Source organism: Oreochromis niloticus, linkage group LG7 (genome assembly GCF_001858045.2).
Source record: "Oreochromis niloticus isolate F11D_XX linkage group LG7, O_niloticus_UMD_NMBU, whole genome shotgun sequence".
Taxonomy (NCBI): Eukaryota; Metazoa; Chordata; class Actinopteri; order Cichliformes; family Cichlidae; genus Oreochromis; species Oreochromis niloticus.
In genome coordinates this window covers 3,301,988-3,318,660 of record NC_031972.2, presented here as the reverse complement: position 1 = coordinate 3,318,660, position 16,673 = coordinate 3,301,988, and the positions used below count along the sequence as shown (strand labels likewise).

Here is a 16,673-nt window from a genome sequence, read left to right as displayed (position 1 = left end):
AATGTGTGAAAAGGGAAATTAAAATTTTCATATCTAGGAATTACTGTATTTCAGACAAGAAGAATTCATCTTTTTTTAGCTTCCAAATATAATTAGCAGATTAATATTCAATGAAATTAGACACAAGACTGCATAGAGTTTACACGTAACAGACTGGCACTGATATATAACTTACTGTTATGGATTTCTGTGGTGTATGTACAGGGCGCTATAGGTGGAGCTATAAGAACAGGGCCCACTCTGAACTGAGATAAGAGTAGGATCACAATGTTGTGGGACAAAAAAGGACTTAAAGAAAAACTGGGAGGGGTCAGAGGTCAGCTGACAGGAAGGACAAATGACAGAACAGAAAAGTTTTCTGTGTGCGTGTTTACATAGCTTTGTGGAGACCAAAAATTGGAAGTTTACTATGCTTGTAGGGACTAACAGCCCTTATGGGGGCAAAATCCCGGTCCCCACAAAATGTGGTTTTAGTGTCAGGGTTACAATTAGGTTATGGTTAGGTTTAGGGTAAGGGTCAGGATTAGGCATTCATTTCTGATGGTTAGGGTAAGGGAAAAGCATTATGTCAATGAGATATCCTCACTAAGATATGAAAACAAGTGTCTGTGTGTGTGTGTGTGTGTGTGTGTGTCTGTGTGTGTGTCTGTTTTAAAGGGTACAGCCCTCTTTCCAGGTCTTGTCTGGACCAACGGCCTAAAGCAGCTAAAGTGTCAGATTAAAAGCTTCCGGTTCCAGGAATGTCTAAAAGGTAAAACTGGGTGGAACAAGTGGAATGCCTAAACCTCTGTTGATTTCCATGCACACACCTCTCCTCAGCATCCCGTGTCACATACATGGCAAATGTTTCATACGAACAGGAGCAGCGCTTGACAGCAACTCCAGTCCGGCCGTGACATGCAAGACAAAGAAGAAGAAGAAACAATGAAAAGATGGAGGGAAAAGAGTGGGAGATGCACGCTCTCCAGGAGGTGGAGAATGGAGAGGAGAGAGGGACTAGCGGGATTGTTAGTGGTGATGGAGAGACCATAGGAAGGGAAGGTGGATGGATGGAGGGAGGGAAAGAGGGAGGGAGGAAGGGGAGGTGGAGAGGAGGAGGAGGAGGAGGAGGAAGGGGGAGGGGAGGGGGGGCTTGACGATAAGAGAAAAATTCAGACCGGTCAAAGTTTCCTTTTTGCCAATCGTGCTCCTGATAAAGACAGCGCCTGCTCCGGAGCTGATAGAGGGGCTATCTCTCTCCCTTACTCTCTCACCCAACCCCTCCTCCTCACCCCCTCCCTCCCCCGTCTTACTCACCCGGCAGTTAGTTTGTGAGGAGGAGAGGAAGAGGGAAAAAAAAAGAAGAAAGAAAGAAAGAAGGGCCGTATCAGTGCAGCATCATGGTGCTACCATCAACCAGCCACCACGCTGCAATTAATATCGCTCCAATTACTGTTAAAGGGACAAGGCTGGGACAGGACGATAATGAACACATCCTCTCTTCCCCAGCAGAGGAATTAAAACGCACACACAAACACACCCGTAAACACACACTCGGCACTACATGCACAAACGTACATAAAACGTGTGCAGCTTGAAAAGGAAATAATGCGAGATAGTGTGGTAATCTTCTTGCATTGTTTAACTCATTGAAGACAACAGACAGAGAGAAATAAATAACCAAACAAACCTCGATAAGAGAGGAAATAAATAATAAAATTATGGCGATTTACTTGTTATCTTCTCTTAGCCGTGTGTGTGTGTGTTTTTGTTACGACTTGAATAAATTTTCCCCCGGCCTGTCACATCCACATCTCCCCTGCAGAACAACACAATGGACCCTGGAAGAGACTTGGGACAAGTGACTAAAGAACGTCTGAATGCATACAGAGTTTGGCCGGTCCACTCAAGAACACGTGAAGAGCTCAAATGATGGTTAGTTGGTTGGAGTTTCTCAGTATGACATTGGAGGTCATTGGGACTGGCCAATCAAAGCAGCCGTGCTTTTAAAGCCAACGTTAGGCTTCATTAAAATCCAAGCTGGTGAGTAAGAAAAGAATTCACCGACTGCACAGCTGGTATTAAGGAGGAAAATGTCCATAAAGACTAAACCAGAGTGTTTTTGCACCACGCTGTAAATATCTTACTATCATATCCGCCCACAAACTCCTCCTGCACGATCAGGAGCAGCCAAACTGGGCACACAGGTAAAGCTTAGGCCCTGTTGGCCCACCTACCAACAGGCGAAAATGACCACACCTCATCGGCCCCGCCCTATTATAAAGCCATCGTATTACATTAATTTTGATCTCTATGAAACTGTTTCTGACTGACTATGAACCAATGCCATCGTAAATTACCATAAAATAAATTCAAGAGCACTTCATCTGTCTAACCTTACAAGCACTAACAAACATACAGCTTCCAGAAGTGAGTTAGCAGGGACGCTTGTGGTGTTGCAGCTTTTTAAAAGTCCACAACAACTTCAGGTTTCCTCACTTTAGTGTTGCAGACGTAATGTTACTGTCAATCGATAGAATAAAAAGCACCCCAGACTAATTTCGAACCAACTAAAAACAACTACAGACACATATTTACAGTATCTGTAGGTGTGAGACTGACACCTTCGGTCACTCTTGGCCTGTTCTGATCTTTCTATGTCTTATTTTGAAACAAAGAATTGTTCCTTTGTCTGAAATGTCTTTAAGGTCCGTGTTAGTCAGCTGTAACTCAGCAGGATTACAGATGTTCGGGGTCACTTGGTATCTGTCCAACTGTGGTTTCAGATAACTTACTACTCATTGGGAAAGTTTTGGTGTATATTAACACACACACACACACACACACACACACACACACACACACACACACACACAATGATGTCTCGTGACAGAGAGGATGACAGAAACTAGTGTGAGTTAAATGCACTCACGCATATGCTAACCTTCTTTATTGTGTTTAATGCGTAAAACAGGACTCAGCTAACGTGCTGTGATAACAGACCAGCTGATTACCAGCTGAGCTCTGAGGAATATGTTGATTATACTGGTTTATTTTTCTCCCTATAAAGCTTTATTAGCACTGGCTGGTCTCTGGTGTCAGGTGGGTTTTCCTCCAAATTGAATTAATGATTCATAATGTTACTGACATCGTGGGAAACAGCAGCCATCGCAGAGCACCACCGAATCCTGTTACATATCAAAACGTCTTCTGTGGAAAAAGGCTCGTTTAATTTATTGCACATTAGCATGACTGAATTTGAAAGCGAAGAATAACTGTGAAAAGCCCGTTCACGACTGCCTTTTTGCACAAGAGGTTACTGTCATTTCTGAAGTAAATAAGATTTTTTTTTGAGTGATCTGATTGGTTGAAACCTCCCGCGATGTTTATCTAACTGAAGAAAAACAACGGTACTCGTCAGACCAAGAATTCACAGCTCTGTTGCAACTCAGTGATGGAAATCTTGCAAGTGTACTGACCTGGACCCCTCCAATGTAAAACCTCCTGCTCTTCCTCCCTTTCCTCTTCCTCCTCTGCTCCGCTGTGCGTCGGTGCAGGCTCCTCCCCTTCAACGTCTTTATCATCCGGGCCTCCTCCCGAGTCCTGCGTTCTGGGCTCTAGATACACAACAGAAAGACTACCAATTAAAACAAACACCCTGACTGAAACCTGTGTGTGTGTACGTATGTGAGTGTGTGTCTGGAAGCCGTTGTTCCTGTCTGCTGATCAAAGGCCTCCCTCCCCGTGTAACAACCCCTCGCCATGCAGAGATGGACCCTTTGATTTTCATTACAACTCAGGAGAATCAAAGACTCAACATCTTCACCTTCATCGCTGCTACTTTTCTCGCTCTCCCAAATCTTCTCCCAGCAGCTTTCCATTTCCTCCTCATCCGCCCTTCCCTTCAGTTCTCTTTCACTGAATGTAGGTGGGTCTCCGTCTTATGTGCTCCTCTTTCCCTCCTCTATCTTTCCATCTCCTCCCGCAGGCCTGTCACCCTCAGCAGAGACTGAGGCTGGCTGTGTTCCTGTAATCACTGCTGATATCCCTGCCATTGATCAAGCTGATTACACAGCCTCCTGCTCACTGATCAAAGATGTGTGCTTCTGCAGGTGGTGTGTGTGTGCTTGCTTCAATATGAGTATCTGCATGTGTGTGTGTTTATCCAGAGATATGTGAACCCTGAACTTTGCCTGTGCAGCCAGTATCGGGCAGTTCATCGGGCCGCTCAGTCCCTTCTTCTTAACGGGACTCATGATTAGTTAGATTAGATTAATAGTTACATCACAGCTCTTCAGACTATCTGACCTGAAGATCTTTCTCTTCTTGCTCTCTGCTCTTACACCATCATCAGGCCAAGGGTTAGAGTGACTCAAAAGCTGACTGCATGGAACCAGATCGCAAACATCTCAATATTCAGTTCAGTGTAAATTCATTACAAAGCACCTGTTTGCTTTTTTGTAGCATATGATATGAAGGAGAGAGCCCCATTCATTCATGAAGGGGGGGGGGGGGGACTCTCTACTAATGTCAAGAAACCTATGACAGAACCAGGCTCAGTGAAAGGGAGCTGCTTTATTAGCCTTGCTGTTCATCTGCTAGCTGCTTTGCAACCCATCTCCACTGCAGCTCTTCATTACATGCTTCATCTGACTTAATAAACGTCATTCTCACTGCTCTGCTGTGAGCTGGCACTTCACTGCGGGAAATCTCTTTCTGACCACAGCGGTGCTCGCTAGTTCTTCATTCTACAGCAGCTTGCTGGTAGTTTTATCATGTTAGTATATGCAAAGTGATTGAAGCTGGCCAATCTTTCTAGAACATGAAAGAAACAAATGATTCTGAATTTGTAAAACTAAAATATTCTCACGAAGAGATTATGCATCGATTAGTCATAAGTGTAGATTATTTCCATTTATTAACGCAGGTTCAGGGAAATTGGTTTGATAATAGTTCCAAAGTGACCGAGCCCACTGAGTAATCCTGCTTGTGGCAAACCCCCCACTCTGGGTTTTTTCTTACTGGTCTGGTTTCTGTATGACTTGTGAACAAGTGGGTACTGGACACACACCTCACCAAGTGGCTCTTACTTTACTATTCTTCTATTTTTAATGCTGAAATAAACTTAGAGTATTTTGAACACTACCTTTAAAATTTAAAAAATGCATTTTATTCTGCGTGTGCATGAATTTGCAAACCATAAGCAGGGACGGTGGAGAAAAAGGTCAGTGTACCATGAATGAGTCTCATTCAGTCTCTTTTTATTTCAAAGACATTTTCTGATTAGCTTTGGTTAACAAACACAAAATCCTCCCAAGTTCTGCTTTTGCTTTAGTAAACTTCTCCCAGTGTGAATTAACTGGAAGAGCACAAAGCTTTAATGAAGCTTCCCCACGACTGCACGTTTAGAATCTGAATCGTCGTCCTCACAGCTCCTTTTCTCTTCCTCCTTCCTCATTCTGTCCTCTCCTTTCCTATTTTCTGCTCTCGCCTGCTCTTTCCCCTTCCCCAAATCCCGCCCCGTCTTCACCCTCCACCCCGATAACGCCTCAGCTGTCTGCACAAAGGCCGTGTTTACCCTTGCATTCCCGCTCCGATAAACAGCGATAGCACCCGATCGATACCAGCCATAAACGCCTCATGACCACGTGATGCCCTCACACACCGCCATTATTAATGTAACAGTTGAGAGGCTGGGTGGATGTGCACCGTCAATAAATCCACACACACACACACACACACACACACACACACACACAGGATGCACATCCAGTTTCACGTCACGTCCACCTTTCAACCATATCCACACGCAAACACTCAGCCAAGACATACTGTACACACACACACACACACACACACACACACACACGCCGCGTCCCCCTCCCCCACTCACACCCCCGCCTAAACAGTGCCATTATTTTCAGCTATAAATCACATTGAATGGCACATTGATTTTATCCTGCAGGGGCTGAAGCGAGGGAGGGGAGCTGGAGACACAGTTATTGCGTTTAATATTATCAATATTATCTCCCATATCATCTCAGACAGGGAGGCAGGTATCAGGAGGAGTCGACAGACACTTTTCTGCCACCCCCCCCCTTCCCTCCCACCTATCCCCCCCAACAGTGAGACAGTCTCCATCAATCTGATAAGCTCAACTTCCTCTGTCACACCTGCAGGGCAAAGTCACCCAACAATCCCTCGCCTCCTAACTTCTACAGTCCTCTGTCTCGCTTCTGCCTGATAATAACAACAGCCATAATTATAATGGTGTCACCTGTTTATTGACACATCCTCCCCTCGTGTTTAAGGTCGAACTTATGCACTCAGACAGTCTCCGTGTTGGTGGAAGGGATGAAAGTGTCCTGAGAAAGCAGCAGCTGCAGTGGTCTGTCACTGAACACACTGGATCCACAGAGCTGCTGCACCCCGGCACTCCTCCGAAGACTATCAATAATGCACGTACAGAGACAAAAATAGGAAGTTCCCACATAAAGAGCACCTTATTTACACATGTTTGAATTACACTGAAGCTAATCTCCTACAGACAGCACTAAGGATGCAGCATGGGATACCTAAAAAAAAAAAAAGATCCACACCAGGGGGCAGTGTCAAAGATATGCACCGCAGATGGTAATGTGGGCTACTCTTGAAAGTGTGTTGTTGTTCCTCGAGCTGAGATGATTTAATTCCCTCAGTCCTTCTAAACAGTGTTAAGATCTTTGATCAAAACTCTTTGTCACCATTTTTGTCAACGACTTTTTTCCCCCTCAACAAAAACAAGACAACAACTTAATAAAAACTAATGTGAATGAAAATAAGATGAAAGATGAAAATATTCTACAGAGACAAGTTGTGTAGAAAGGTGGGAGAAGTTAGGACGAGATCCAATCAGAAGTAATCCAGACTAAATTTGTCCTTCAGAACATTTTAAATAAATTCAAATGTTTATGATACGTTAAAGATAAATAAATAAAAGTCCTGGAGTGGAAGCACAGTGCATAAAGCAGTATGTTAAAAACTAAGTGGCTATCAGCGGTCCCTCTCATGTCTTTTCAACTGACCTTAAACACTGTAGTCATGCATGTCCAATTACAGGGAGGTGAGGCTGGGAAGCAGCACATCCTAATGATGTAAGGATTTGTGTGTCAAAACAGAACCACTGCTAAAAACTCAGTAATAGAGAAAAACTCCAAAACCTGCTTCAAACGGAAGCAGAAATACAAGCGTAATGGAAAAAACAAACAAATAATAAATACAAACAGGTGAGACGATCAGGAAAGAAGGAGAAAAAAAACAACAGCAGGAAGTGCAAAACTTCCCTTCAAAATAAAACAAGAAAGTAAAACCGTATAAAGCATGAACAGACAGTGATGCAGTGAGCAGGAGGAAGTGCATGAAAACAGAAAAAGTGACAATTACATGCTTGTTTCCTTTCTGTCTGTTTGACATGCATCAAATCAACTTTATCTTTATGTTAAAATATTTTTAATCCTTTGAAAATTAGTTTTTGTAAACGCCCCGAGCCGTTCCTTAAAATGAAACCAGAGGAGAACACCGCCTCAGTTACGTCCGTTTATGCATCACACACACTTTTCTCTATCACCGCTAATCAGATTCTGATGAAAAGAAGAGGAGAAAAAAAACAGTTTACAAAAATCCTTCTGATTGGCTCAAATGAGGGCATGACAATTAGAGGTCAAAAGGAGGTAACATTACTTCCTTATCAGCCCAGAAGTGGATGTTATCGGGCTTCCTGTGATGTATAAAAATGATTGCCTTGTTATGAAAAAAGGAACTTTGCTCGTTTCTGTGGGTCGCTGCAACTGTAGAGCAATTCTGAGAAGAGAGAGGAGGGAAAGGAAAAAAAAAATCACCACAACAGAGAGAAATGTACCAAACAGATGCTCAAGTGTGTGTCTGTGTGCAGCACTCCTTTGTACCAGCATTAATATTACTGGCTCTCACTGTCAGGTTGAAAAGACGGGGTGTTATGGAGAGAACAGAGTGCTCGGTCCTGTTACTGCTAGAATGTGTTTTTCTTGCTAAAGTTATCAGGGCGGTTATCGCCAGTGTGTGTGTGTGTGTGTCTGTGTGTGTGTGTCTTTCTCTCTCTCTCGCTCTCTCTCTCTTCCAGATGGTGGATAAGAGGCCCTGCCTTTATTAGCCAGCGCTGGCCAGATAACGACCTGGTATTGATCCCAGGTTGAAAGAGCAGGTTCGTCAAACATGGCTGATTTACAGAGAACTGATAATGGCAGCGCTGGGCAACTGAGGAACCCCAGAGAAGAGAGAGAGAGGAGTAAATCAACAGTGTGATGGAGAGGGAAGGTGTGTGTGTGTGTGTGTGTGTGTGTGTGTGTGTGTATGCAGGGGTTAAAAAACACACAAAAAAAAACAGAGAAACAAAGACACAAAGCAAGTTTGCCATGGACAGACAAACTTGCTCACATGTGCAGTATGCCTGACTTCCCTCATCTTCTTCTTATACAATCTATTACACACATAACCCACCCCTCAACTCAAACACACACACACACGCACACGCACACAGTCTTGGAGCTAATCTCTAATCTCGTCTCGATTAGCACCTGACAGAATTTCCATGGGTTTATCAAACCGAGCCAACCAGCAGACGCTTATCACTCGCAGCCCCCAAAATTTCACAAGAGCAGGAATTTTTGAGATTAAAAAAACACAGCTGGTGAAATCTCGAATAAGTCAAAAGAATATGACTGAAAAACTCTGCTATCACACGGCAGGGGAGGGGGGGGCAGGCTCGGGATAAGAGGTGCACGACAGGGGCGGACTCACTGAAGCCAACAGAATTCTTCTTCTTCTTTTTTTTTAATCTCTTATCCATATTAGAGATAAAAGAGTGACACGTGTGTGGAAAGCTGCAACCTCCAAATGGTGCCGCAGAGTTTTTGCATTGTCTCTGGGTGACGTCTGCAGACAGATAACAGGTAGACGTCAGTCGATTAAAGAACGGCTTGATGAAGAGATAAATCTGCTAATAACCACTAATAACTGCCAGTAAACTGCATATCTGGATTATTTTACTTCAAGAGGTGCTCACTGTTGATGGATGTTGTAAGTGTGCCGCTGATATTGCGGAAAACGTGAAATAAATAATTTTAAAAATGAGCGAGAACACAGATTTTTTTAAACCTTTGCTAAGGCCGATGACATGTTTTGTGTGCAGAGCCGATCTGCTGGCAGAAAGTGATAGTTCTACAGCAGATTATCTTTGTACCATCTGTGGAAAAACCCTGTGTGTGTACGACAGACAAATCTCTTGAATAATACACTTCTGCATTTTGCAGTCATGTCCAGGGCAGGATTTTTTGTAACAGCACTACCTATTGGAGTCTTTGCCAGGCCGATGCTGACCCCAGGGCCTCATGTTTGACACCCCTGTATTGATGCATGAAGGTCTTTGAAAGGCTAACCAAGGGAACTCTGAATCTTCAGTCCATGTTTAAAGCTAGACACATATTTATGGTACAGGACATGTGGTTAGAGTAAAAATACAAAATGTAGATCTTAAGTTTTTAACATCTCTTTAATACAATGTATCAAATGAAAATTAGGATTCAGCAGCTTTTTTTAATGTTATGCTGAAAAAAGATATAATTACTCCATGATTTGAACAACCTGCAGAAACAACAGATGTGTGTGAGTCAGTGCTGAGAACGAATGTCTTCAAACACCATGTTCATGCACGTAAAACAAGTCCATGTGAACCACAGCGTGCAGCTCTGCATGGCTCTGCAACTATAATTCATGTACATTTGTAGGTTACCTGTCAGGAAACAGACTTTTGTAACACATTAGCTCTCCTAGTGGCTTAACTGCATTTGCAGCGATGCTAGTTTGTCTCTTATCCCGAGTTCTTTGTTTCACTGGCATGAACATCTGCTGGTTTTAAAGAGAGATTACTTAAAAATCAAAAGTTTCAAAGGTCTTTAACAGTAAATTGCTGCTGCTCATTTTTCTTTTTCACATTTTAACTAAATGAAATAAAACTGAAAATTAAACCTTGCAAGAAAGGGAAAACCAACTGAAAAGTGCGTGGTTACTAAACTAAATACTTTATAAACAAGTGTATGTCCACATCAGCAGCCTGTCTTCATGACTGTATATTATACATACAGAGAACACAGACCGCTCTCTCGGGAAGTCTGAGACTGACCTTATTTTTTATTACAAACCAATGTCTGTACTACTATCCTCTGTTGGAGGTAAATGTTTCGCTCTTCTTCTCACCTTCGTTGTACAGTGGTGTGTACGGAGGCGGACTGGAGCTGTCGCCATCTGCAGAATCATCTGGGTCGGAGGCTCCGCCCTCCTCTCCTGATAGGCTCAGGTTGTCCGGTGTGTTTTCCTCTCCGCCATCGAGATCCCCAAGAGTCCCTGTCGGGAAGAGAAGAGGGCTAATCAACAACTGAATTTGTCCATAGAGCATAAGGATAGCAGTCTAATGTGAGTCTAATCTACAACATCTGCTTAAATATGCTGGTTGGTCTCAAATAAAATGAATAAAAGTAATAGAAACTAATTAACTGGCGCTGAGCTCTGCAGCCAATTAAAAGACTGAGACAGTGCCACATTAAAGGGGGAGGAGCTAAAGCAGCCAGTATGAGACAGAGGAGTTACTCAGTACAAAATATGGTCTAAAAGTAAAAAATATGGTACTGGACATGAGCAGAATAGACAAAAATTATTTCCAGGAATGCTTTTCTTACTTTGCAGAAAAAATGGGTCGATTTTTCATTGCAACTCCTTCAGACTGGAGAAACACTGCAGTCTGGATCTGTGACCCCCTACCTCGCTGGCCGAAGCGTGACAGAAGCCCTGAAGTGTGTCTATAAAATACACCACTCAGGAGATGTGTCACACAATAACACCACCCCGAGGCTTTCATCGCCTTCCCGAGGGCCTCGAGAGTTGCAGGAGAGGTGGAAATTAAAATGAGGTTTAACAGGCTCCTTACGGTTGTATGGATGTATGTAGACGGGAAGGAAAAAATACCCTAAACACAGAGATATGCCCCCCCAGCCCCACTTACTGGACTCACTGAAAAAACAGTTTCAAGAATTGGACACGCTGAACGGTCTAATCCAGAAGATTAATAGCCAAGAAGCCAAGGGGGACCTTAAAGCCAAATTACAGTATACCTAAAATTGCAGCTAAAAGAGTGATTAGTGCAGGGCTGATCTGTATCAATTACAGTTTCATAATCCCTGCTGACCACAGTAATTATACAGTACTTTTGATCTATTTTAGCCCGTTTGAAGATTACATCCAAAAAATTAAGTGAGTTAATATGGATTTAATGTGACTTTTTTTTAAAATTGCTTCATTAATAATATTCTGACTATAAGATGAACGATTGAACGGCACGTTAAGAGCTCCAAACCCTGAAATATGCTCACATTCAACCGTGAGTGTCAGAAATGCTTGTCTGCATCCGATGACACGCTTCATTCTCAGTCCCCGAGAGGTAGCCACGACAGAATTATTAACTGGGGGTGAGCGTTTCTTTTAAGAGGATTACGAGCGGCAGAGTGAGGCAGAAATGGTTAAGATGCCGCCGAACGCCAGGGGAGAAAACAGCTCGCGTGCATAACGACGATGTCCTGGAAAGTCAAGGAGGGTGGGCACATTGGTTCTGAATAACTAAATCAGCCTGACATTAATACCAAGAGAAGAAATCCAGGATTTTCTTCCCCCCGCTTTCATTTCTCCCTCAATCCAGACAGGTCGTAAATTAATTTTCATTAGGTTGTGTCGAACGAACAAGAGGGATTGTTTCGGAGCTAAAGCCGTGACTGGGGGCGTATATATTTACAATACTGGAACAAAAGGAGTCTATAATCTATACAAAGCACACAACAATACCCGTGAATAAAGAAGCTTGTAGAAAAAGGGAGAGGCAATTTTTCTAATTCTGTTAATTTCACTCACCAAAGCAATTAAAAGCAGGCAGAGATAATGCTGGGAAACAATCGCCGGCTGACAAAGTGTTTCTGTCTTTGTAAAGGAAACATCTTTAGGCTAATTTCAACTTCCACGCCTGCATGGTTCACTCTAATTTCAGATAAAATTAACACAGCTAGATTTGGACCTTCATAAAAAATGTTTAAAAAAAAAAAAGAGGAGAAAGACAAGGAGAAAAAAAACGATCGATCCTGTACACAATATTTTTAGAATTAGGTCCATGTCGCCGGAGCTTTGCTAGATCTAATTTTCAGTATCTATAAGGACATTTTCATACAATTAATTTTCCTTTAATCATAATTGTACAAAGGGACTCCTCTGTATAAAATTCCAATTATATTTCCTGTTTAAAATGTAAGTTTGAATTATGATTTCTTTCCTCATTACGGCTCTGGTTTAATGAATCAATCGCTGCATCACTGCTTTCAGACATCAAATGGTGCGGAAAAGTTTCAGCTCCACTTTCTCCCCGCTTTTATCCAAGGAGAAATATTCTCCCTTTCCCCTTCTCTTCCTGTCTCGGATAGTTGGCAGAAAGGATAGCGGGGTGTCTTGTGATAAGTGCACCACATTCTACTTCATTTGCCAGTTTTAAAGTTAAAGCCTTTAATTGGTACGGCGTGATATCCAAGAAAATTGGACTGAACTCATTCACAAGATGAAGAAATAATAAAAAGACATAACCCAAATGTGTATCTCTGTAGGAGGGACATCAATTAAGCTGAGACTTATCCAGCAGCGCCACATCATTTTTCTGGGCTGTGAGCTAAAGAGGGATCCAAAAAAAAGGAAAAGAAGCCTAAAGCTTACATTTGTTCACATTTTTAAACTTGAGGCTCTCCGGCCAGTAAAACTCGAAACTTTCACTGAAATGTTGAAACAACGTTTTGTGAAAGTAGAAGCAGAATTCCTCAGTGTGAGTCTGACTGGAAGTTTTTCCTCGTACACCAGCCTCACCTGACAAACCCCAACAGCTCTGGATTAAAACGATCAATGTTACGAGTTTTGGTTCAACAATTCAATCCATATTTTTATTTCTATAGCACATTTAAAAAGGACAGTGTCCAACAAAGTGCTTCACACAAGGCAGCAAAGCGGATTACAACAAATGGCAATAAAACAGTTATAAAACAGTTACAGTTACAGTTACATAGCACAAATGCAGCCCGGGAGGAAGTCCAAACTAATTTGCTTCAAAGGCTAGATGGAACAGGTGAGTTTTTAAGCGCAATTTAAACAATTAAATAGATTCTGACATCGATTGGAAGATAATTCCAGAGTTTAGGTGCAGCAATTGCAAAAGCCCCTCTAGTCTTTCGTTGGGGCCTTGGTTGCACTAAGAGCAGCTGGTTAGAGGATCTAAGTGCTCTCTTGGGGCTATACACGTCGAGAAGGTCTGTTAGGTAACTGGGAGCCAAGTTATTTAAAATTTTAAAAGTATACAAAAGGATTTTAAAAACGATACGGTATTTAGCGGGGAGTGTAGATTGGCTATAACAGGGTTGATGCGATCATGCCTTCTGGTGCCAGTTAAGAACACTTGACAAAAATGAACGGCAAAGACTGATGAATACCCTTGTTTCTAAAACTTCTAGCAGTTGTGTACAGAGCAGGCAGAAATGAATGAAACCATGAGTGCAACCGAGGTCAGAGCCGTTCATAAGAAACCACTGAAGAGCCAGCCAGCTCAACCTAATCTCTCTCTATGCCTAGCTACGTTACACCTGCAAGACCTTTGTAAACCCTACACCGTGATCTATGCCGTAAACTGACATGCACGTCCCTAGAAACGTATCTACTGTGGGATGGACGCAGCCTAAGATTATTGTGATTCGCCTGGTGCGTTTTCACTGCACTTTTTGAAATAAATGAATCATAGCATCAACACAAGGAGTCCCAACTTTCAGCAAATTTCTGAACAGACTGCTGAAACTGACCGACTGAGTGAGCAGCTGGCATGACATCAGATTGTTAATGATTATCATGGTCAAACATATTCCAGATAACAATATTATCACAGAAATACTGGAAATAATAATAAAACTTTACTATTGATACATTATCAGTATTTGAATTCTAAAGGATGTCATCAAAGTTTGTATCGACAAATCTATCAATCATCAGTAGGCAAAATTTGATTTGTGCATGTAACAGACAAAAAACTGGGACTTATTTACAACATACTCTATGAACAGAACTATAGAAGTTAGCTAATTATTTCTGGGGATTGGTATACCCTTTCCACACAAAAGAAACTATCAGCAGACTTTGACAAATCTCCCGATGCCTTGGTGTCTGAGTCTCAACAAAACGTAAAAAAAAAAAGAGAGAGATTAGATTAGGGACTATCTGATCACATGATAGCTGAGCAAGCTGATAAATTGTTTTGCTAGATGCTATGGTCACATTTCACTCAGCACTCACAGGTATTTATGCAATAAATGATTAACAGCACTCTATAAAGAGAAATCGTTCAGGTTGCTTTCAACCACAAACTTCTGCTTTTCTACTGTGAGAAATTTTCTGTTTGGACATATTTCAAAAGATGAAACCAAACTTCAAACTGGGACAGCACTGCAAAGGTCCCGAATTACAGTAACAACCCCAATTTGACAGAGGAGCGATCCAATCGCCCGTCGAGATGGGACCGGCACAGATGTGGCGCTACAGGAGTACTTAAGCTCCCTCACGGAGACCGCAGCTGTCTGTCTCGGAGGCGCGAGGAGAGGCAGAACAAAGTGCTGCAGCTGATGAAGGCGCCACAGATACTGCTTTATTAACTCTCCGTCCACATCAAACCTGCAGCGAGCAGCTCGCTGATTAAACACAGAGACAACACACATCAAACCTGCATGCTCAACAAGCTGATTAAACAGACGAAAGCCTCGCCGCTCTCACGCTAATAACCCGCCGCACAAAAAATACATTAGAGCTGAAAGCAAGAGGAGAGGGAGAGAGGCGCGCTTGTATCACAAAATCACAGACTTGTGAAGAGAAACATTAAAAGAGGATATTTAGAGAAAGAAAAGGAGGAGAGAATGGGAAGGAGAGGAGGATGTGTGAGCTCCCTCTTCAGAGAGAGAGAGGGAGTGGGAGAACCTGAGGTACCTGACACAGAGTCGCGCACTGGAGAGGAGCCACTTATTGATCAGAGCAAAGAGAATTACCCACCACTGAGGAAATACTTTTAATCAACTTTGCACTTTAAACACTCTCCTCGACGCTGCGTGGGCTCTTATCACAGCTCCACGGCCACTGTCCCCGCCATCGGCGCTCGTGCCGTGGGAGGAAGCGTCCACGCAGGCCGCCGTATTGATCCGTCATGTTCAGCTTCAATAAAAAGCAGCTCGTGCTCCTCAGCTTTTAACATCAGAGCTGAGCAGCACTGTCTGTTGATGTGCCCGCTCACGACAAACTCAAGCAAAGCAATAGAAACTGAAACTCAGGGGACTTATTGATGATCTCCACACTTCTTTAAGTATGGAGATCATCAATAAGTCCCCTGACTTATTGATGATCCCACAGGGATGTGGGAGGAGGGGGATATAAAAGACCACAGTGGCGCATGGGCTGACAGTCCTGCAGGGCGAGGCCTGCAGAGCCCCCGCGTTCTGAATGCTCTGAAATGGATTTGGCATTTCTGTTTTCAGTGAGACCTGCATGATGAGTCAGAACAGAGTGAGTTTCAAAATGTGACTGATAGAAACCTTCTCACAAATCAAACGGTTAATCAATGCTCAGTATGTTTCATCAAAGTGCTCCTTTATATCTTTATCATAACCATTCGACTCGTCAGGTTGAGCACGCTAACATTAACCAGTTATGGTTTATGAATCTGAGTTGTGCATTGACCGTCTGAGACTCCAACACACTCTGATTTTCACTCCTCTGCTGAGATTTTAGTTTCCAATCTTCTTTCATTGCATTTAGCTTAAAACATGAACAGGATGGAAAGAGATTATGAACTCTGACGCGATGCCATGTCCTCAACAGTCTATTATCAGAAACACTGCAACAGCAGTTTGTGGAAGTTCACTACGTTGATGTGGCAACTCTCACCTTCTCAGAACATTTAGAGTTTAAGTTCATCCTATAAATTTTCTGCAAATGTCACCAAAATATCAATTCATGTAAGGCTCAAGTTTATTGTAGAACCATAGATGAAATTATACTACAGCACCGACGTTGGATAGAAGTCAAAGAATACACATTAATGCTATTAACTGATGGCATTAAAGAAAATGGAAGAAAACCACGTGAAATCCACTGCTCAGCATGTTTCCCGCCATGTCGGCAAGAAATAAAAAGCGCCCGCAGACGGCGTGTGAAGAAAGGAACAGAAAGGAAAGGTAGGAAACGTCCATCCCAGCCATCAGTCAGGCACACGGTGTACTGGAAGGCTGCTGCTGATGACGCCGCAGTGGCGGAGAGGTGAACCCGGCACGATAGCGAACATCAAAGGCCTAAACACTCATGAAGAAACATGCTACAGTGTGAAAAAAGGGTTTTTTCTAAGAGCCTGTTTCCTCAGCCCGCCTGTGAAACTCAAATTCTCTCCATCTCTTCTCTCATCACTCATCTCAACCTGCAGTCTCTCCTTTATATTCTCACTTCCTCTTCTCTTTCTGTCATTATCTCTCATCCCCGCCGCCCCCACCGCCGCCACCTCTCTTTCTTCTTCTCCGTCCCCT

The 16,673-nt window shown here is 42.9% G+C and overlaps 1 protein-coding gene across 2 annotated transcripts in view; it reads right to left on the bottom strand.

Annotated features, from left to right (window-relative positions):
* The window catches only part of zfpm1 (zinc finger protein, FOG family member 1), a 107,059-nt gene that overhangs the window by 53,143 nt on the left and 37,243 nt on the right, over positions 1 to 16,673 (bottom strand). Inside the window, exons 2-3 of one of the 2 annotated variants that reach the window (XM_005449222.3) lie at positions 10,249 to 10,395; positions 3,459 to 3,596 (exon numbers count right to left, since the gene is read on the bottom strand). In XM_005449222.3, the coding sequence (XP_005449279.1) occupies positions 3,459 to 3,596; positions 10,249 to 10,395 (285 nt within the window). Of the gene's footprint in view, positions 1 to 809; positions 875 to 3,458; positions 3,597 to 10,248; positions 10,396 to 16,673 lie in introns of those variants that run through there. The other variant, XM_019360864.2, reaches the window with a different exon arrangement.